The sequence below is a fragment of the Aplidium turbinatum genome, chromosome 3 (genome assembly GCF_918807975.1).
Source record: "Aplidium turbinatum chromosome 3, kaAplTurb1.1, whole genome shotgun sequence".
Classification (NCBI taxonomy): domain Eukaryota; kingdom Metazoa; phylum Chordata; class Ascidiacea; order Aplousobranchia; family Polyclinidae; genus Aplidium; species Aplidium turbinatum.
The window spans coordinates 43,535,239-43,556,368 of NC_137474.1; the positions used below are offsets into that span (position 1 = coordinate 43,535,239).

A 21,130-nucleotide genomic window follows, 5' to 3' on the forward strand; every position below is an offset into this window, starting at 1 on the left:
TTTTCATTTTGTTTTTTAATCTAGCTATTGCCTTTTATCAACCGCCCACTTTTCAAAATATGGAAGCGTTAATGTTTTATCTGTTGTTGCAAAATATTTTCGCATTTACAATGCCTTTGGCCATCGTAGAGACTATATTGATAATAATTAACTTTTACGCATGTTTTTCATACTTTCCTTCATATTGTATTTTAACCGTAGAGCAAAAAGCACATTTGCGTCTTTCACTAAAACAACATCATTCCGCGTCGATCGTCGAGAGAGACAAATGCCTGTAATTCAAAAGGAACGCATAATTTTTGTTGACGACCTTAGCTTTCGAATCACAATGCACTAGCAAAATGGCTTGTTGGAATGAATGAACGCGTAGTATTTTTTGTCGCCAGCCTTTTCGAAAGCATTATTAATTGCAAATTGGTACGCGTTAAATTCTCTCGTATTTTCTCTCATTTATCTTTATTCCCTGTTCTACAAAATTTCGGCATAGTTCTTACTATAAATAAATCTCTATTTTTTCTAAATATATACAAAATTGCGTTGGCGCATTTTGTTGACGTGAGACAAAATTTCTGAAGTAATAACGCTTTTTTGATAGCACTGATTTTTACAAGCTACTATGCTTGAACATTTTTTGTTTATTGTCTGAGCAGCGTGGCTAATGGAGCAAACTAAGCCCCCACGCAATCTTGTCTGAGCAACGTGGCTAATGGAGCCCAAACTTGGCCCCCACGTACCCTTTCAAAGCATGTGGCTAATGGTACCTAAATGTGGTCCCCACATAGCTATTTTTTACTTTTATCGAGGTCAACCTGGCATGTTTTGACATAGCCTGAGAAATAGCACAGTCTATTCTCATTTATAAAACAACATTGTTTAGGCCCTCAAATACATTTTACAATCGCACGGCGATACACTGCAACTATAGCAGGTTTTTTTACAGCTCCAGCTAAATCGCTGGCTGTATTTTTTGCCGAAGCTTTTTGCAACTTCATAAACGAAGTTCAACTTCAGCACAGTGCCATCGTTCAGTTGTGGTCACTGGTCAGATATTTTGGTTCTCGTCAATCAATCGCGTTAGCCAAATGCGTGTGTTTTTTTTCTCTCTTCGTTTCAATACTCTACCTCTACATTCTTTCAACGTTATTTTGCGACCTTTTATATGTTTCTTTACCTTTTTCTACATCCCAGACGGTATTTCTAAATTATCTCTAATTCTCTACCAATAATTAGACTGTTTGCTTTTTTTTCGGAATAAGAAGTCCTGTAGTGAGTGCTGCTTTTATGTTAATTGCTCTTGCGTGAACTAATTCGCTTTGCATTGTTTTGATGTCGTTTTTTATATACTGTTTTAGCTACAACACATTATTTCTGCACCTTGTATTTTTATTACTTTCAGGAGAAATCAACAGAGCATATTTACTGGCAGTGACGCACAAAGCCTGGTTCGATTCGGAAAGCTCGAAACGCAACAAAACACTCTGATGAAGTGAGAAACGAGAAGCCTAATCATATCGAACTCTGAAGTATAAAGACATTATCCGAATCAAGCCAGAGACTAAAAGACGAACACACGCCATGCTCGCATGATTTCTCTTTAAAACAAAAAAATATATACTGTACATAAAAAAACATAGCAAGTCAAGGCTTGCTTGCGCCAGACTTTCATCCGATGAAACTTGCGATCATTTTTAACACGCTTCTATATTTTTGTGCCTTTGTTTGCTCATCATTTAACGCCATTTCTTCATGCTTTTTGAAAGGATTTTTCAATCCGATTTTTATGACCTGCAAAACCACATTATTGCATCAATTATCGTGTTTATTTTTTAGTTTTACTTTCACCTTTTTGTTAATTTTAAGACGCGTGATCTTCGATCCCACGGTCTTAAAATTTGCAGGGAGTGATTGTAGGGACCCGAATGAATTTCCATTGTTTTTAGCTCTCTACAAAACGTAATTCTCACATAACATTTACGTTTCTTAAAAACTCACTGAACCCAAAAGTGAGAATAAATCTAGGCTAGTTGCGTTTCTTAAGAAAACTCACTTGTTGTGCACCGAGATAATATTGATGGATCATTTTTTACTCAATTAACCTTTTACCAGCAGCTTTCCTTAAGTGATTCTGTTTAATGGCAAGTCATCGCTTTCAATCGTCTCTGCTTTAACAAAACGTTGTATCCGCAGTTCACCCCTGCGACGGAATCTCACCAGGAGTTCACTTCAGTTTGTAAACATTGTTGAAATTTGCCAATTTTTAAATTACGTAACTGTTTGTTTTTCCCTTTTTCTGAAAGTGGTGTATATATATATATACCTCTGCACAAAACAAAATTTTTAACTCAGACAGAGACTCACAATCTTAACAGAGACTCATAATATTACTGAAAATTAACAGAGAACTCGAACTCACGAATAAAAGAACTTGAGACTCATTGTGTTATCTCTACGCCATCGAAGCTTTGTTACGCCAGCAGCGGTTCTGCTGTCATCAAGGGGTTATAAACATTTAATATAAATAAAACCTAGAACCCCTGCATTCAACATAAAACTTAGAACCCCTGCACCTTCCTCAACGGTTTAGGCTAACCCACCAGGACAAGCCACTGCATTTTACCAATTTTTGACCACGCGTTTGCATAGGCCTATTTAAAAAAATTAATGAACTTTATGTTTAAAAATATTATCTTACACAGATACACATAAAATCAAGTCAGCAATTGTAACATGACAGTTGAGCAAGCGACATTTCAGCAGTGGCTGATCTTGGTTTGGGATCTTTGTCTTCGGACTGAAAAGCCTTTGATCAGTTACTTCTGGTAGTTCAGCATAGGCTACTTGCAGCCTAGAGCCTTTTGACGCAGGGCCGGTTACCGAGGTTGACAGTGAAGTTTTCTGATTGTTGAAATGTTGTTGCTGGGGAATTATTCCATCCATCAAGTTGTGTATTTATCATTTTATTAAACCTGAGACAGTACACCCTGTGCTTTTTTACGAATACAGCACTGGTTGCACTGCCAGCCAGCCGAAACTTGGCTTGTCACAAGTCAGCAAACTCAGTTTAGCAAGCGATAACCAAGCAAGTCCGAACTGAGCAAGTAAATCTCATTTTCTCACTCGACAGGAGCTGAAATGTAGACTACTTGCTGAGTTGTTGCATGCCAAGTGGTCTTACGTCCCTTCTCGTCAATGCAGTGTACGGTACCCAATGAATATTTTTTTTAATAATTGTAACATAACTTAGGCTATACGGTATAACCTGAAGATAGTGATAATAGAAAAAAATATTAGCCTACTCAGTTGGACTTGTAGCTGGACAACTGGGCTACTCAGGTGGACTTGAGAACAAAATTTGTGCCCAACTGTGGATAATGTTGCTCCAACACTGATCATCAGCATCATCGAGGCGTGTGGGTTGAATGGTCGCTGTTTCTGGATGGCCGATGGGTACTTCTTCCCCCTTCCCGCCAGTTTGGCCACTCATGAGCCGGGTCCCTATTATGGGAAGGGCGGCCGCGGGAGTCATTTCTGTATGATGGCGACGAGTGTTCATTGCTCCTTACGTCAAGTAGTTGTGAAAAAGGGGGCGCCAGTGAAGACCCGAGAGTCCCACTATCTCTCCCTCCTGGTCGCACAGTGGGACCGGGTGCTGGTGACCCTGAAGAAGCATTTCTATCAGACCTAATCGCTTGATGGTCTCCTCTGCGGGGGCCACTAACACCCCTTCCTCTCCCTCCTCGAATGGGGGCCCCACTGTTCCCCACTCGCTCTGGCTTCTTATCTCTTGGAGGTGGCGTCTTGGGTCGTAACCGTTCAATCTCCTCAGTGCAACCTAGAATAAATTACAATTACAAATTACAATAGAATCACAATACAATCTCAATACAATTACAAATACACTGGAATAAATAAATTCGTTATCGGTTCACACAACCTAAGTCTCAATGCTTTATGTGACGTAGAATGAACGATGTTTTAATACAAGAGGTTGTTTAATGCTCAACTTTCGCTGTCGTTTCCACTTTGCAAAATATTCAAAAGTAGATTTTCTTCACTGAATATTTTTAGAACAGAAGTTAGGTGATGCTCACGCACTATGAGTAAATTTGTACCTTAAATAAACGTGGTTTACCCCTTAACCCCAATGGGGGTTAGTGGTTTACCCCCAGTTTAGAACCCTTGCTCTCAGAATTCTTTTACTTCAACTAAATCATTAATTTAGGGCCCGCAAAAGCCAATAAAGTCAAAAAAATTTAAGGACCTCGTTTATCCACGAATCAAAGAATAAAGTTGTTTTCAGTACCTAGGCCCTAGGGGGGACTGTTTCTAAGAAGTTTATAGGTCAAAATAAAGTCAAAATTTTCAATAAAGTCGAATTCGTCAAATTATAGCTTTTGACAAACTTTTTGTGTTTCTTGAGAGTAATTTTTGTCAAAATCCTCGTAGAAGCATTGTAAATCAGGAACTGCGACACAATTAAACCATATTAACCCATAAAAGAAGGAAATATGTCACAATGCCCACTTAGATCAGCAGTAACTTTTATCGCAAATTGCCCTTTGTTTATTCATTGTTACATATTTAAATAATTTTTATAAAACACTTCCTCTTCTCAAACGTGGTCTTTTCGAAGATCAACAGTTTGGATTTTAGGAACAGCCTAATGACATTTTGTAATACAAAAATGCCTAAGCAAGCTAAATCGTCTTCAGCAAAAGTTAGAAAGATTTGTCGAGATCTTCCTATCGTCAAAAAATACGACGCACTTTTTATAATCCATAAAACATCTCGACTTTTCAACAAAATATTTTGTTTGGGTCTGAAATCGACAAAATATTATATTTGAGTAACTGGTATCAATTCAAGGAAGAACTGTGCCCTCTACAAATAAGCAATTTCGTTAGGTCAAAATAAAGTCAAATTTGATAAAAATAGAGTCAAAAAATTTTTTTTAGGTCAAAATAAAAATGGCTCTAGTTATTATTATTATTATGAAGAAAACAATGCCAGAGCAAAATATCATTCTGTTTCCAGAAAAGAACTTTCGAAAAGGATTTTCCCTAATGGACGTGGTTGTATTGGCCACAAACAATAGCCATTCAAGAATGTAAAATATCGATTAAAACGTTTTTTATGGAAACAGGTGACAAATCAAATAGAGAATTAGATTACAGTATACATTACAATACAAATCAGTTTATTTTCGATCGAGTCCCTTCAATCATTACATAATTTGTTATTAAGAAACTGAACATGTGGACAAATACTCTAACAAGGTCAGTTCATTGTTTCTCAAAGACAAATATTTGTCGTTGCATGCAGTGATAATAATTGAATAGCCAAATGAAGTTTGTTGGGGTAGGCACTTTAACGTAGTACACTCTTCGAAAAACGTACACGCAAATCAACTGACTTCATTCATGTGACTCAACACGGGATTATCTGGTCGTCTTTATCGAAAGATTTTGATACAAAGAAATTTAACTGAATGCATCCCCACAACCTGCGTGGCCGAATGGGTTAGGGCAAAGGAGTAGTAATTTCGATTGCGTGGGTTCGATTCCCACCTTTTGCTAATACTATTTTTTCTTCTGCAACTGAACTGAGTGCAAGAAGAATCTTAATGACCGCAGTCAATGGAGTTAATATGGAAAATTGTGACTGAAATATCAGTGATGTCATATACGTCACGCATGATTGCGTTATGAATTCGGACAGTATGGTATGTAAAAGTGCCTACCGTTTGTTAGCGCCCATGGCTACAACAACAGACAACGCAGTGGCGGATCTTGGAGATGAAAAGGTAAAAACTCTCGCCCGCACAGCCATGCAGCCGGCTCTCGGATTGACGTGCCAACAGTGGAACTTTTAAGCAACCGATTAAGATAATCGTTTGATGAGTAGATCGAAAACCAGATTTTGCTAAGTTTATCAGCGGATCAGTAAATCGGCAATTTTAATCAACGGATCACGGTTGATGCATATTGAAAAAAAGGTCCACAACTTAAACCTCTCAATCGATCGATTTTCTTAATCCGTGAATAATCCACTGTTGGTGAAAACAACTCTTAGACAACAGTTTTCAAATCAGGTACCTGTCACAACTCCGAGGTGACTATCGTCGGTAACTTTAAAGTGGTTGCTGTAAGTTTCCCGATCGAAATTGCTGTTGGTAAGCTGAGGACCCACGGTGAGCCACCCAGGCCGAATGGACGTGTCTCTAGGAAAGAAAGATTGTCAATCACTCCCGTTGAAATGTCACATGCATTAAATTCTTGAAAAACCTATCAAATATTCGGTAAACATCCAAAAAAGTAACAAAAAAAAACATTTTAAATATGCAGAAAACCTTAACATCTTTACAACCTCACATTTTAATCATTATACAGGAACTTTCACAATAAAAGGTTTTGAGCAACAGAAGCTTTTGTTATAGGCTGGTTAAAAGTGAAGAATTCAGGTTTAGTTGAAAAAGATCGGGGATTACCATTACAAAACAGACTGTGCCTTTTATTTCCACGGTACTTATAAGAGGTTGTAAGTATGTTGGCTCACCTTCCATACAAATGCAGCCTACGCCTGCCAAGGCAGAAATGTTCAATAAGATGGAAGATCTCCTCTGGCTTTTCACCACTGCCTGGCTCCACTTCTTCATCAATTATTAAGTCTATACAAAAAAGACGTATTACGGTATACTGAATATTAAAAGTAGCAAGTTTATCGACAGGAAAGCCTACTCAGTCAGCAAATCAGGCCTTTTTTACGATGTTTGCAAACGTTAAATAAATGTTAAGAAAAGATCTGATTTTTTGACTGAGATGTCCATTGAAGGTATGGGAGAATAAATAAGATTTGAATGACGACATAAATCAATGGAACTATTCCTCCAGGATTAGAGAAGCCAAAAAAGCGGAAAATTGAGATATGTGGAAACAACTGACAGCACTCCAGTGGATGCAGTTGTGTGTAGTTGAGTATCCACTTCGAGATACCCAGGCTACGCCACATCAGCAGTTGCGGATCCTTAAATATATAAATAACAATATATCACTTCTCATTGGGTATGGGTAACAAAACAAGAAGGCTTACGTGCCTATGTCAACATTGGCATGGATGAAATCACCATCGGTACTTCTGCGGACCGTTCCCTTGATTCCCATAAGGCAGTGCTCCTGAAGTGTAAACAATTTAATTAAAAAAAGTCTCAGAAATGAAAAGAATTGAAATCCAACATGCCAAACTATTTTTTTATCGTTTTGACGTCAAGCGACGTTGAGAGAATGTAAAAACGACATTTACCGGTTGGGTGATGACGACCGATACGACCTAGAATGTGGGTACACGAAGGAACTGTGTTTTGCCATACTAGAGTTACTAGACAGGTAGTAATTAACTGATGTAGTTCCCTAAAGAAGTCAGTCGTTTAAACAAACTATCGGAATGAATGCACAGTATCATCAGGAACATCTTGTGATGGTTTAACTTAATTTTCACCGGAAGAACGTGTCATGTGAATAAATGGCTGGTGAACAGACTGAACACCTTTGTTCAATTTTTCACGAATGAATATTGTTGGTGTTAATGGGCAAGTAGACAATACAACTTGAGTAGAGAGTTTTTACCAAATAATTTTGTTGTTGTTTTGACTTGAAAAGGGCTATATGCATAGCCGAAAACGTTTGCTATTTTGTGCGTGTTTGCATCATGTTAAATGTTGTAGTGTTGCTCAGTTATGTATGGTTAGAAACACTAGAAAATGTTGCTGACAAGCACCTTCGTCCGGACGAACAGGGATTCATCTACAAGAGCAGGAGGCTTTTTCTTGAAATTAGTTTTGATCCAGCAAATGTCCTCACAGCGACGGAAGCCCCATTTACTCAAGCACATACGTCCGTTGTCGAGGCCGTCAGAGGACCCGCACCACAAGAAAACAAACGACCGTGACCCTGCGACTTCATCGATCTCCAAAGACATCACCTTCGTAAAACATAAAAGATCACTTTCGCTAGTCTATGACCTTCAGCAGAGAATAAAACTAACTCCTGAAAATCAAGTAGACCCGTCAAGAAATAAAACGGACACAATTACAAGCGCAAACAAAATTAAGCAACACGAGTAGAGTTTACTTAAATAAAGTAGCAAACGCTTAAATACAGTAGCAAACGAGTTACTTAAATACAGTAGCAAACGCTTAAGTCGACAGCGGCTAACTCGACGCTTTTTTCCCCGTCCCGGCATAATGCCGTTGGTTTCGTGCACAGCCAAACCGGCTAATTCGACACCGAATGTCTCAACCTTCCGTCAAATTCGAGACCTTTTTACGCTCCCCACAAAACGAGCTTCGTTCAAGTCGCCTAATTTGATGTCAAACTGAACGTCAGGCTGGCAATTGAATTGAAGTTTCCAACTGAACGTCAAGCTGTGAATAGATTTGCGGCTTCCAAACAGCTGTTACAACAGGAGATAATTCGCTCATTAATGAAGCCTTACGCAATCATTTTCGGCTTTCCAGACTCGATGTTCTGCAATGCCTGTTCTTGTTATGGTAGCAACTTATTCTCATCCCAAACTCGTTCTATCTTGCGCAGATGGATAGCGTCTGCTAATAAGCAAAAACACACAGGGATTGCCTTATTTGGGCGGAAAATTTACGTGATGCTTAACTCGGCGGCTTTTTCAATTCTCCATTCATGGTGTCGAGTTAGGCGGTTTCTACTGTAGCTTTTTGACCTTAGGAGTTAGAACGGTACCAAAGTAGCAAAAAAGTTCGACGTTTTTCTGTACACATCTTCACTCGAGAAGCAGCTGACTAGGTGACTAATATAGTCTTTCGCTGCTTCCTGTCTGTTGTGGAATCTTGATTGTTGTGGTGCTTTTCTATTCGCATTGTTTATATTAGTACCGTATACTATTCTCGAAACATACAAAATAGATTTAGGTTTCTCTCTCTCTCACACTCCTCAATGTTTCCTCAAGTTTGTTTTTGAATATGATATGACATAATTTTAAAAAGCAGACACTAGAACGCAAACGACTCACATCCTCCCAGGTGCTTTCACTTCCATTTAGAGGCAAGCCAGCTTGCTTTTTGTATTCGACGAGCGGAGGATCGATCAATAATACATCGAATTTACATCTAATATGAGAAACAAAGCAATTGTCATATTGGGATGGAAAATACATTTGGTGCTCGACATGTTGCTGATTTCAACAGAAACAATCAAGATTTTTTGAAACCAATGGTTAACCTGTTATTAACCTGTAAATATTAACTTGTTAACTAAATTGTTTCGTGAAGTCTCAAATTGACGATCAACTGTTTACTTTCTTGTATTTGTCATGATTATGTTTGATCAATCAAACTTGTGTTTTAGTGATGAATAAATCAGCAACTCACCCAAGTTCTCTTAAGTCAAATTTCTTCAAGTCGCATTTCAAATAGGTAGGCGGTGTATTAGTTTTCCTAATTAACTCATCTTTTAATCGAATCAAATCTTTAAGTTTCGGATACTCACCAAAGCGTTCTGCTAAACCTGCACAGCACAAACATGAAAATAAAACGTACAACATTGAACGATAAACGTTTATTCATCAAAATTGATATTATATGTTGCACAACCAGGGTGGGTGGATTGAACTGTGATAAACTTATTTTCTTTCTGGATTTCAAAACACCCTATTGGGGTCGATACATTAATTACACTTGGCTAACCCTCACAGTGAGAGAAACAAAGGACGGAAAACTGTGCATATATATACTAACTCAAACTTGTGGCATAAGTATACAACACTGAGTTGTCGAGTGTAAAATATATTTTTATACTGTTTATAGTTGCTCACCCACGTCCCGTATAAAATTCTGAGGTCTTTGCCCAGTATCAACATAGTTCTGGCAGTAATCATTATGTGGGTTCAAACTTTGTGTTCCTTTGAGAAATGTGCTTGAATCCTTGTAAACTTTGGGCTCATTATTGATTACTTTTCCTTCCTTCAAATCTGGCTGAAAATATGTTAATTCGGTTATGACAAATATAGATTACAATTAATTAAAAAAAAAAACAGTTTCCGTTTTGTTTTTATTTCTGACCATCACAACAACAAAAGACAATATATGCCAAACATATCAGAGGTATAAGAAAAGGTAGAAGCGATAAAACGCGGACGTTATAACGTGATACCAAAGCAGAACAAGCAATTTAAAATATGGCACGGACGCAACACCTTAATAAACAATTACTGCTATTTAAAATCTATTATAGTAATAGTGTTTCTCAATTTTCATTAGCACTATAATAACTTAAGTATAAAATTCATTTAATTCCACTTTCTATTTACTATATCAGATAACAAGAAATGAAAACCTTGGAAACAAACATGAAAATGTTTATTGCAAGTTTATTACTAAAGTGCATATTTATACAACAAATCCTTTACATTTGGTTGCTACTTTAATGCTAATCCCTAATGAAATTCTGCTACCGGTATGCAAATAACACTAATACAGACGAAATCGGTTAATCATATCAGCCATTTGGCAGATATTTTGATACAATTACCCGATTGATACGTTCAACCAATTCGTTCAAGAAAAGAGTTTTATTGTGATCAATTATTGAGTCGTTATTGTTGGAAATGTGCGTGTGCTAACTCGGTTGCATTGGGCTTCACTACTGTGTGGTTTAATCCTACAACTGTTTGCAAGTCTAATTAAACTCGGAAGAGTTTAATTAGCTATCGGTTGTACGATCAAAGCATGTCCCCACAAGCTGCGGCAATCGAACTCCTTTTATCCTTAACGATCTCTGTGACATCACAAGCAAAGTTTGCCTGACTGCGTCTTTGTTTCAAGCCTGCTATTTTTGGATCGGTTGCAGTGTGATTATTTTTTTTGTTTGTTCTTTCGCCTTAACGAAGTCCAGCTGTGCAAAGATCTTTGTTGTGAGATGTCTTGCGCATGAGATCACAGCATGTTTGTTTTTCTTTTAGTGACACGCATCTGTCTGGCAACTTTATTTTCTATCTTTTACACGTGTACTTCACTTTTGCAGACAGTTATGCAAAAGAAAAGAAATATTTTGCTTTCGCTTATCGTACGGTACACGTTGGTCAAGTGAATCAATGTTTGTAAGCCAGGGGTGCGTTTCGAAAATTTCACACAGGTTGAACTTGTCGGGTTGTCAAACAAAAATAATGTTTATTAAACGTTGCAAACTTGGGACATAAATGAAAATCGTTTATCAGGCCACACATTATTTAAAATGCGGACCTTTCCGTGGAACAAAAAGTTTAAGCTCGCAAGCCACATTTGGCCCATGGGCCACGATTTGCACACCCCTGTTGTAAGCAAAGACAATGATATGATTGAATGAATAAAGTATGCAAATACGAAACAAATCGTTATACATGCATCCGATATATTCCATTAAGTTGGATACATTAAATTGATTGTTTTACTAAACATTAGAGAGGTTGTGGTTTAGGAGTTCTGATTTGAATATCATAAAACAATCGGTAGGTTTAAGCAATTTGCGTTTACCTGATTTCGTCTGCAATAATAACACTGGTCTACAAATTTCAACTTTTTTTTTCAGGTTTGGGTTTTGACAACTGATTTTGGCTAACTTTGGGGCGCTGAATTCGAAAATGAACTCAGATTTTCTCTATCACATCAAGTTTTCTTTCTATCGTTGCCATTATTAATGAAATTGACCAATTTTAACCCTTTTTAGTGCAGTAAAATGTCAAATATAATTATTTTCTGACAGCTATAAACTTTCAAACATAGAGATATTTTTACACTAAATTCATAAATTGGTTCAGATTTCCTTTAAAATAAAAAAAATTCCTGTTATGATAATAATCGTAATAGGACATAGTGGAGATTGGTAGCGTTGAGTTTTTCCATGCTGGCTTGAACTCCCTGTCTTGGCTTCTCAGGCGTTATCTGTGGGTCAGCTGCTATCTCTGTGCAGCAGGGTTACTAGATGTAAATTTGGCAAGGAGCCAACTGCACGTTCAAAAAGGGCCAAAAAAGAGCCAACTTTTTAAACAAGGGGCCAAATTCGTTTATTGCAACAATATAGAAGGGCTTCTTCTAGAAATGGGATTACCACAGTATCAGTCCTCGAAATTAGCGGCGGCACACGGCAATTGCCGTGGTAAATGCCGCCGCAAACGTCATAATGGCCATTCTGCTACGGCAATAAAAATGCCGTCGCAAAACAAGCATTTAATTCGGACAAAACTTGTTCAAAATTTCTTCCTGTTTGATTTACTCGCAGCGTGAGTTTAATCAGCAGAAACATCGCACCAAGACCTCACTTCGGACTATTTTACTTGCTGTGAGCACTCACGCAGTCTTCGAAATTAGGATATTTTTACTTCGCAAAAACGTTGACGAGGTCAAACGTCAAAAGTTGAAATTGCCTCGGCAATTGCTGTGAACGTTTATTTGTACCAAAACAATTTATTTGTACCGAAAAAATTGTACCAAAACATGTAAAACGAGAAGAGAAAAAAAATATTCGAATAGTCTATCACGACCGCACTGTTTGATTTGTTGTGATGTAATAATACCAAAAGTAGCGATAAAGCGAACAACGCGATACGCACGCTGTTACGGTGATTCACGTTAAATAAGTCACGGGGGGGAGGAAGTAAGTTAATTTTGGGTTGGTTCAACGTTCGAGTCAGCACAAATCGATTTAATTTTGCCGGTGGGTTATAATGCGTAACAACAATGCCCATTGCCCAATAAGAAATTTACGTTTGTTTTACATTAATTCGAGATCTAGCGACGTTGAATTATCATGAAATAACGTTAATTGCTCAATCAGGTACCGGTAACAAATCAATAGCTCTCTGCGAGAAGATTGCCTCGATTTACGTATACACTCACATATTTTCGGCACAATTAGGATACTGCGAGCAACACAAAGTCTGTTGGATAAAGAACTAGTCAGAGTCGGAATCATCGGAGGATGAAGGTGCGTCTACACGAGAAAGTGTTCTTGCTTAGAAATTCTTGCTTAAGCTAGTGATTAAGGTCGTTTCGTCTACACTGGCAACCTCGACAAAGATTTTGCTCGCTTGAATCGCGGTCACGTGAGTATCTAATCCCCAATGACGTCACGTTTTAAAAAGTTCCCGCCAAAGCATAGCAGTTCGCGCTAAAGTACAGCAGAGTAGACCAAGCAACTGACTGTTCTTTAACCATTTGAAGTTGTTCAAGTTGTTGCAGTCTTTCAGTCATGGCTTCCCAGAAGTTGTGTAAAAAATGCTGCAAAAAGCGAAGGATGCAAACCCGCAATTTACTGCTTATTGAAGCATTCAGACACCTCAGTGAGGTTGAAATGTTGGAAACAGAATTTCGTGTCAGCGTGGGTGACTGGTAACAACCAGCAAGATCATTCCTCCGCTACTTTTATTACCCAGTGTACAATGGCAATGGTTTTCTGCTGAGATCCTGTTTTGGATTTGAAATTGAAAAATATTGTGCTTTCTATGGGCTATTTCGAGTACGGTCACCGCCAGTTCAGCCCACAACATTAATAAGAACGGGTTGGGATCAAAACTTAACGAAATCCTTTAACGATACCGCGCTGCCCTGTCTGGATACTGAGCTGAGAGGAGACCTGAGATTTTGGCGGGAAAAGACATTTCTAAGCAAGAGAACTCACTTAAGCGCCCAGTTTTTCGCTCTGGAGCGTATTTTTTCTCGACGGCTCGCTTACTCGCCCATTTTCTTAAAAGTAAGCGGCACAAACTGCGATTAACTTAAAGAAACAAGAAGTTTGGCTAGCTTAAGCAAGAAAACAGTCGTCGTGTAGACGCACCTTGAGGTTGTCGCGTCGTCACTGAAATACTTGAAGACGCAAAACTGCCCTTTCATGAACGCGATGCCATATCATCGGAAGCATTACTTTTCTTTACTGCCAAAAAACCATTTATTCGATGAAAGAGTAACTTTTGCGTAACAATTAAGCCAGTATTTGTAAGGTTGCAAACTTTTTACAGTTCACAAGAGCATTGTCAGCGCATAAAATACAGTAGCTTGCGTAATACTCTGGGCTACCGCCGTGTGACACGATGAAGTGCATGAAATTTCGTTTGATTAAAGCATACGGCATTTGCCGCCGCAATTCAAGGTTTGTTGATTTGGCGACGGCAATGTTTTTGCCGTCGTAGATGGAAGCTAATTTCGAGGGCTGCAGTATGATGCAGATGAATGGAGACTTTTCATTGATAGCTCCAAACGAAGTTTGAAGTGTGTTTTACTTCACAATGGTAACGTGTACGGTTCTATTCCGATAGGACATTCGGTGACAATGAAAGAAGAGTATCAGAACATCAAAACCGTTCTTGAAAAGTTAAAGTACCATGAGCATGGTTGGCTCATCTGTGTAGATTTAAAAATGGTGAACTTTTTGCTGGGGCAACAAAGTGGCTACACCAAATACCCATGTTTCCTATGCTACTGGGACAGCAGGGCCAAGGATCAGCACTGGAACAAAGAAGAGTGGCCTCCAAGGCTCACCTTGACACCTGGAGACAAAAATATCATACGCGATCAGTTAGTTGATATCAAAAAGATCCTCTTGCCTCCTCTTCACATCAAATTTGGTCTCATGAAACAATATGTAAAAGCTTTGGATCATGAAGGAGAGTGTTTTAAGTATATATGTTATGCTTTTCCTGGTCTCAGTGAAGAGAAAAAAAGAGCTGGGATTTTCAATGGACCACAAATCAGGCAATTGTTAAAGGATGAAAATTTTGTAAAATCAATGTTGCCATTCGAGGCTAGAGCTTGGAATGCTTTCGGTGCTGTTGTGAGAAATTTTTTGGGAAACAGAAAAGCAGAAAATTATAAAGATCTTTTAAGGGAGCTACTGCTTAGTTTTGAAGATTTGGGATGCAGGATGAGCATCAAAGTTCACTATTTGAAAAGCCATGCAGATGAGTTTCCAGAAAACCTTGAGAAAGTTAGTGAAGAACAGGGTGAACGTTTCCACCAGGATATTAAAATTATGCAGGAACGTTATCAAGGTCGGTGGGATTGTCATGATGGCCGACTATTGTTGTAGTTTTAAAAGAGAAATTCCAGATGCTGCTCATAAAAGAAAGTCCCTCAAAAGAGCCTTTTTAAGCTTATCAGTGAAGAGTTCATATTTATGAAAGCTCTTTTTTTGACTGTTTCTGAACTCGCCCTGCCCAAGTCCCTTTGAGTCAATCTTTATTTTGGCACTTTGCTATTTCTGTGTGTGTCTTCAGAATTTCTGCACTCCATTGGAATGTCTATGTGCATATTGTGTGAACTGTAGGCTATAATTCAGAAAATACCTTGTCACTGTCCTATCGACATGTTCGTCAGCATAATGTAGCGCTTGATGTTATTATGGTTGCTCTTTTGCATGCCTATTTTTTATTCCAAGGCATGAAATTTTAATAAAGACAACGCAAATTTGTGTGAATATAATATAGAATGCTTGTTTGTTAATCAAAGCTAGATTATTGCAGGTAATACAGTGTTTATTGCATCAGAATTCCTTGTTTTGACAACAGAGGGGGGGCAAAAATTGATTTTTTTCAAAAATTAGGGATATTTCATATCTCAAAAACGTGATGTGATAGAGAAAATCTGAGTTCATTTTCGAATTCAGCGCCCCAAAATTAGCTAAATTTAGTTGTCAAAACCCAAACCTGAAATTTTGTGTAGACCAGTGTAATCATAAGTAACAGTTCTATAACAATTAAAAACTTTAATACATCAAACCTCAGTGATCAAAACTTGCTTAAAGAATGTGCCATGATTAAGCGTTAGAAGAAGGTTTATGATGATACAGAGACAAGCATCTCTTTTACCAATCTCCAGAAATTTATTTTATCACATATACATCTGCATCCAAAATAACGTTAAATAGTTACTTTGCTAATAATAGGCTTGTTGGTTTCCACTTTTGTTATCTTTACGCTGTGCTTTTTCTCTCTCTCTGTTCTTTCTGAGTCCAGTACTCTTTTCTTTGAAGTTCGCTTTTCAAGATCATTTTTGCTACTTAAAGCAACACTGAGATCATCTGCATTTTTGACACCAAACTGAAAAACAAACAAAAAAACATTGCATTCAGTGTCGGAACAAAAAAGTGATAATTACTTGTAAAGCAAAGCTCTATGTTAAGATTAATGATAATTTATTTAAAAAAAACTTTGTTTGTACATTCAAAGCCTTCAAATTTGAAGTGACTTATGCTTTATAGGTTGAGCACAAACTAATTTTTTATGCTTTTTTATTTCTATATATGAGTAAAGGTGCGTCCCATACTTGATTCAAGCATCGGGGGATGAGAAGATAAGGTTCTCATTGTACTAAGTCATCGGCACTAACGAGAGTAGGGTGGCCAGTTCCTTTCTCTCGGTCGCCTTTATTTCAGCAACTACGCCCACCCAATTTATTACACTCTGGGTAGAGGTGAGCGGTGTTTGTTAACAACCAGCATAAGCCGGGAGCCAAACCGGGTTTGCATAATTGGAAAGCCAACGCCTTATCCGTTGCGCCATCCCACTGGTATATATGAGTAATAAAGTTTAAATGTTAAAGTCTTTTTAATGTTGTTGGAATTAAGAGAATTTCCCAAGTAGTTATTTCTGTCTTTCTCATTCGTCACAAGGGGGTGTGACAAGGGTCATGTCGCAAACCTTGTAGAGTTGAATTGATCGCTATGAGGTTTTCTTAGCCTACATTAGGGTGGATAAAAAAAAACGAATTTTTGAGTTTAGCTTAGTGCATCTGCCAAAAGATGCAGTTTGGGCTATCTTTTACATTGGTACTTAAAAAAACATTTTTTGACCCCGTTTGACCCCTATCCAAGAGCGCTCTAGTGGCCGCCGAGCCAAAATTCCTTAAATTGGCTATAATACTTTTTCTAGTGGGTGTAGGCTAATGATTTTGGTGTCTAACCCCACTAAATCAAGTCTTAGGAAGTCACTTCTGCAGCCTAAAATGATGCATGGGCAGCCAAAATTGCATAATGACATTTTTGCTCTAAAAAAGGCATTTTATAGGAAAGAAACCAGCATTTTTAGATATTTTGGGCAGTTTTATGGATGAAATACTAAAAAAAGTGTAACCTAGGTAAAACACACTAGGATGTGACCATTTGTGTGCAAACTGGCCTCTAGACCAACGAGGTGATTAAGGTGATATGAGGTTCAATAAACTACAGTTAAGCATATGTTAGTGCAGCTGCATGTTGCATATATATTTATTTGATAGTGTAAACTTTGCTGGTTCAAAAATCAGTAGAATTGGGGCACGTTTATGTGGGCCACCATCCCATTCAAAATTTCAAGTTTGCCATTATGTAAATATTGAATTACTGGTATTTTCACGCTTCTCAGCAGAATATGTATGTTTCAACAAAATAATATGCATAAAACTTTTGCCTGTTCCACTAACTATCGTACAGGGAATTAAAAGAATATGCTTGTCTATACGAGTTGTCTGTGAATTCACATTTTTTACGCGTTGGAATAGCTAAAAATACAACTCGAGTGAGCGGAAGTGGTCTAAAATTCTAAGTTCACACTGGAAATAAATCAAATACACATAGAAAGTTACCAATGGGCAAGTAAGTTTGCTACATGAAAGCCTGGTATTGAATCTGTATGTATACAGTAACCCTAACACATTTTGTCACAGAAGGCAATGTGATCGACTAGTCTAATCTGTGCAAGAGGATATTAGTTTTTTCTCTTTCTCAAATTAGGTGTGTCCTTTCAGTTAGCTTCCACTAGGCTATTTGTAAAGTGTTTTGATAGTGTTCCTCGTTTCTGGCACTATGTAGATAATAATCGGTGCTCAGTTTAACTCCATGTTCAGCCACATTGTAAACAGCTTACTGGTACGACTCTGATTCAGACCATTTCTCTACTGATAATGGAAGAAAATCATCATTTCTCTCTAAAACAGAGAAAAAGAACCGAGAGTCCTTTGTGATAAAATCTGTCAGTTTTGATTCCAGATTGATTTCTGATGGAAAACGTGGTTTCCTGTAGCTAGCCAATGCCAAACCAATCTGCTGGTGTAAAAACAGGATCTCTAGGTTTTAAATGTATAAGTTCATCAGCCATCTGATGTTTTCCTCTTCCTGAACTTCAGAGCTGAACAGTGCCAGTCCAGTGGTACCATCTCAGCAGAGAGATACCAAAATTGACGTTTGAAGCTACGTTCAGCAGCATCTGATATCAACTTATGCACTGCTCCATATCTGAGAATGTTCTTGTACATAGTCAAACAGTTCCAAAGAGCATCTACAGCAACACTACAACGAAACCAATATATACAGTAGACGAGTGAAATAAAATTCATGAGATCTTTCAGTTTAGCCACTTGTGAAACTGATGTGATAGTTCCCTTAGGTAACTTAGCTATTTGATTTTCCAGTAGCACCAATTGATAGGAATGAATCAATTTGGCCATCCATCTGGCCTTGTGTGTGGCCCCAGAACGGTAGAATTTCACATTTTGTAGACCAGGACTGATATAAGCAATGCACAAGTTCATAAGTTATTTATAGTTGCCTCAAATGAACTTGTATTTGCTTTGTGCAAGTTGAGCAACGTCATCTTTGAGGTTCTGAATGATATCATGTGTTGTTATTAAAAAGCTGTTGATATCCAGTGTACTTAGCAGTTGGCCACTGTGGAATAGGATCCCAGTTCTTGCGGAGTCTCATGAAGATCCTCCTTTCTGGTTATTTTGAAACCTCTAGCTTTAAATCTTCAAAGATATGTGACACAACGATTTTACCGATGTGATGTAAACAAGCTGACCAGAGAAGTTCCTTATCTTAAGAGCTAAAGTAGAAGCAGTTTTTGTGTTTCTTTTTTAGAGTATTGTTGTCGTTTTTCTGCACTACGGTAAAAATCCTACTTTCTTTCCTTCTGACTCGTGCAAATGAAATAGAGTCAAATCCGGCTATTGTGGCTGTCCTGTCTGTCATCATTCCTTTTAAGAAAGATATGTCTGCAGGATTTGATATAAGCTCAACAAAACACTAACATATACGGCTACTGATTTCGCCTGAACCCGTTGTCATGCATTTTGTGTCCATTACTGTAATGCTTTGGATAATTGGATGCACAAATTAAAGGCAGCATTTTTGCAATTAACTTCATACGATAATTGTTTGCTTTTATATGTTTGCTTCAGTGTATAAACAGCTATACCTTTGGAAGCATTATTTATGAATTTGTTTTTCTTTGCCCTTTTTAAAAAAACACAATAAATTTCCAACTTTTTCAAGCATTTTTGCTGAATAAAGGCTCTGATGTCATTTTGCTAGCCCATAGATGAATTTAGCCTGCAGAAATGACTTCCTAAGACTTGATTTAGTGGGGATAGACACCAAAACCACAAGCCTGCACCCACTAGAAAAAAAACTATAGCCAATTTAAGGAATTTTGCCTCGGCGGTCACTAGAGAGCTCTTGGATAGGGGTCAAACGGGGTCAAAAAATGTTTTTTCAAGTACCAATGTAAAAGATAGCCCAAACTGCATCTTTTGGCAGATGCACTAAGCTGAACCTAAAAATTCGTTTTTTTTGATCCACCCTAGCCTACATACCTAGATAAAAGCTTGTGTAGCTGGTAAGTAGGCTATGACTTTGAGAAAGGCTTGTGCAATTCTCGGCCTGCATAGAATAGCTATGCTAGGCTGCTGTTGCGATTGTCAAAGACTGCTATTGGGACAGATAGAATTATATACTTTTATAAATTAAAGGTAACAAAGCTAAGGTTAAATGCTTGAGACCTTAGCTTTAAAACAGCTAAATCCGTTGTCGGAATTTTGCTTTAGTTTAGTACCACAAACCTAAGTTGTTTCTGACAGAACACAGGGGTCGACATTGCCTTTGCTGAGCAACCCACATTGGGAGCTCCCACTCTCACATGTAAGGCAACGTCGACCAACAAGTGATACTGATATATCTACCGGTAGTCAACCTCCCTCGCATTGGTGACCTCGACATGATGAACATTGCAAGGTACTCTACTTTTATATGGTACCAAATAATTTTGCAATTTTTTTGTTTTATTGCTGCCGCTTTCATGTGTTTACTGCACAATATGCATGTGTGACTTTACGTTTGGCAAAGATACAGAACTGACATATACCGGTACAACATACCTGCACACATATTGAGGTCAAACATCTTGCTTGAGTAAACAGGAAATAAGGCTATATTCAAGATATATGGTAAATGTAGCCTCTGCCTAAAATATTAATTATGGTCACTCACTTGCTTTGCCAAAAGTTCTCTTCTTTTCTTCTGCTTCTTTCTCATAGCATGCAAGCGATCTTCCATAATGAGAGCGCGGAAAGAAGATAAAAAATACACTAAACGTCGTCAATCGAAAATGCTTGAACAGAGGTCAGAGCTGCTGTTCACTATCCAACATAATCAAACTCAATCACAAAGTAAACTAAACTAAAATACTAAATTCATGAATGGTGCTACACAACTGCAGTGCTGCCAGGTTCCAAAATTAATGATGCGCAAGGCTGATCCAAATATTTCCCAATGAACGCTCAAGATAGCCTAACCGACCAGTGAGCTGTAAGAGAAAAAGTGGGGGTGTCGAAAAGGCAAACCATTACATAACCAACAAGGAAAAAAAAGCATGAGTTGTAAGAAAAAAGCATGGGTTTCAAAAACTGGAAATTAAAGTTCTTTTTTGTTAAGTCTTTGATCATGTTCTAGATTCTAGATAGTTTACCCGAGCGCTTCAAAAATATGGAAATACGACGCTCTAACAATTTTTTGAAGACTGACGTCTCCTTAAAAACTAGTACAAACATTTGCGAAGTACACTGCATCAAAAGTCAAGAGACTTTTTTCAATTTGACGTGCGGCACTGGCACTAGCGTACGCAGGGGGGCCATTGGGCCATGCCCCCCCCCCCTAAAAATGTTTTAGTAGTTAACGACGAAAATTAAGGCATTTATAATGTTCAGGATTGTACTGTCAAACCAATTAACAATGTTGTTTTATAGACTAAGCCAATACAAAATACATGGCCCAATCTACCTACCCCAATCCAGCTATGCCAATGTAGCATAGTGTTCTGTAAGCCT

The 21,130-nt window shown here is 38.0% G+C and overlaps 1 protein-coding gene across 1 annotated transcript; it reads right to left on the reverse strand.

Annotated features, from left to right (window-relative positions):
* Window positions 1-3,204: 3,204 nt before the first annotated feature.
* LOC145766297 (N(6)-adenosine-methyltransferase non-catalytic subunit METTL14-like) lies at window positions 3,205-20,482 on the reverse strand. The gene is made up of 10 exons (XM_082577975.1): window positions 20,295-20,482; window positions 15,925-16,092; window positions 9,841-10,000; window positions 9,398-9,533; window positions 9,040-9,136; window positions 7,774-7,977; window positions 7,094-7,172; window positions 6,556-6,667; window positions 6,096-6,220; window positions 3,205-3,832 (listed from the first exon to the last, which is right to left on the reverse strand). The coding sequence occupies exons 1-10, from the start codon at window positions 20,358-20,360 to the stop codon at window positions 3,399-3,401; spliced, it is 1,581 nt and encodes a 526-aa protein (XP_082434101.1). The 5' UTR covers window positions 20,361-20,482; the 3' UTR covers window positions 3,205-3,398.
* Between the last annotated feature and the right edge of the window lie 648 nt (window positions 20,483-21,130).

What these genes read in the sequence shown, in the direction of transcription:
- LOC145766297 (XM_082577975.1), bottom strand. Translation starts at nt 20,360, where the DNA reads ATGGAAGATCGCTTGCATGCTATGAGAAAGAAGCAGAAGAAAAGAAGA. An exon ending in GAGAACTTTTGGCAAAGCAA is followed by an intron (nt 16,093 to 20,294) that starts GTGAGTGACCAT and finishes TTTGTTTTTCAG; the next exon opens with TTTGGTGTCAAAAATGCAGA. An exon ending in GTGAAAGCACCTGGGAGGAT is followed by an intron (nt 7,978 to 9,039) that starts GTGAGTCGTTTG and finishes TGTTTTACGAAG; the next exon opens with GTGATGTCTTTGGAGATCGA.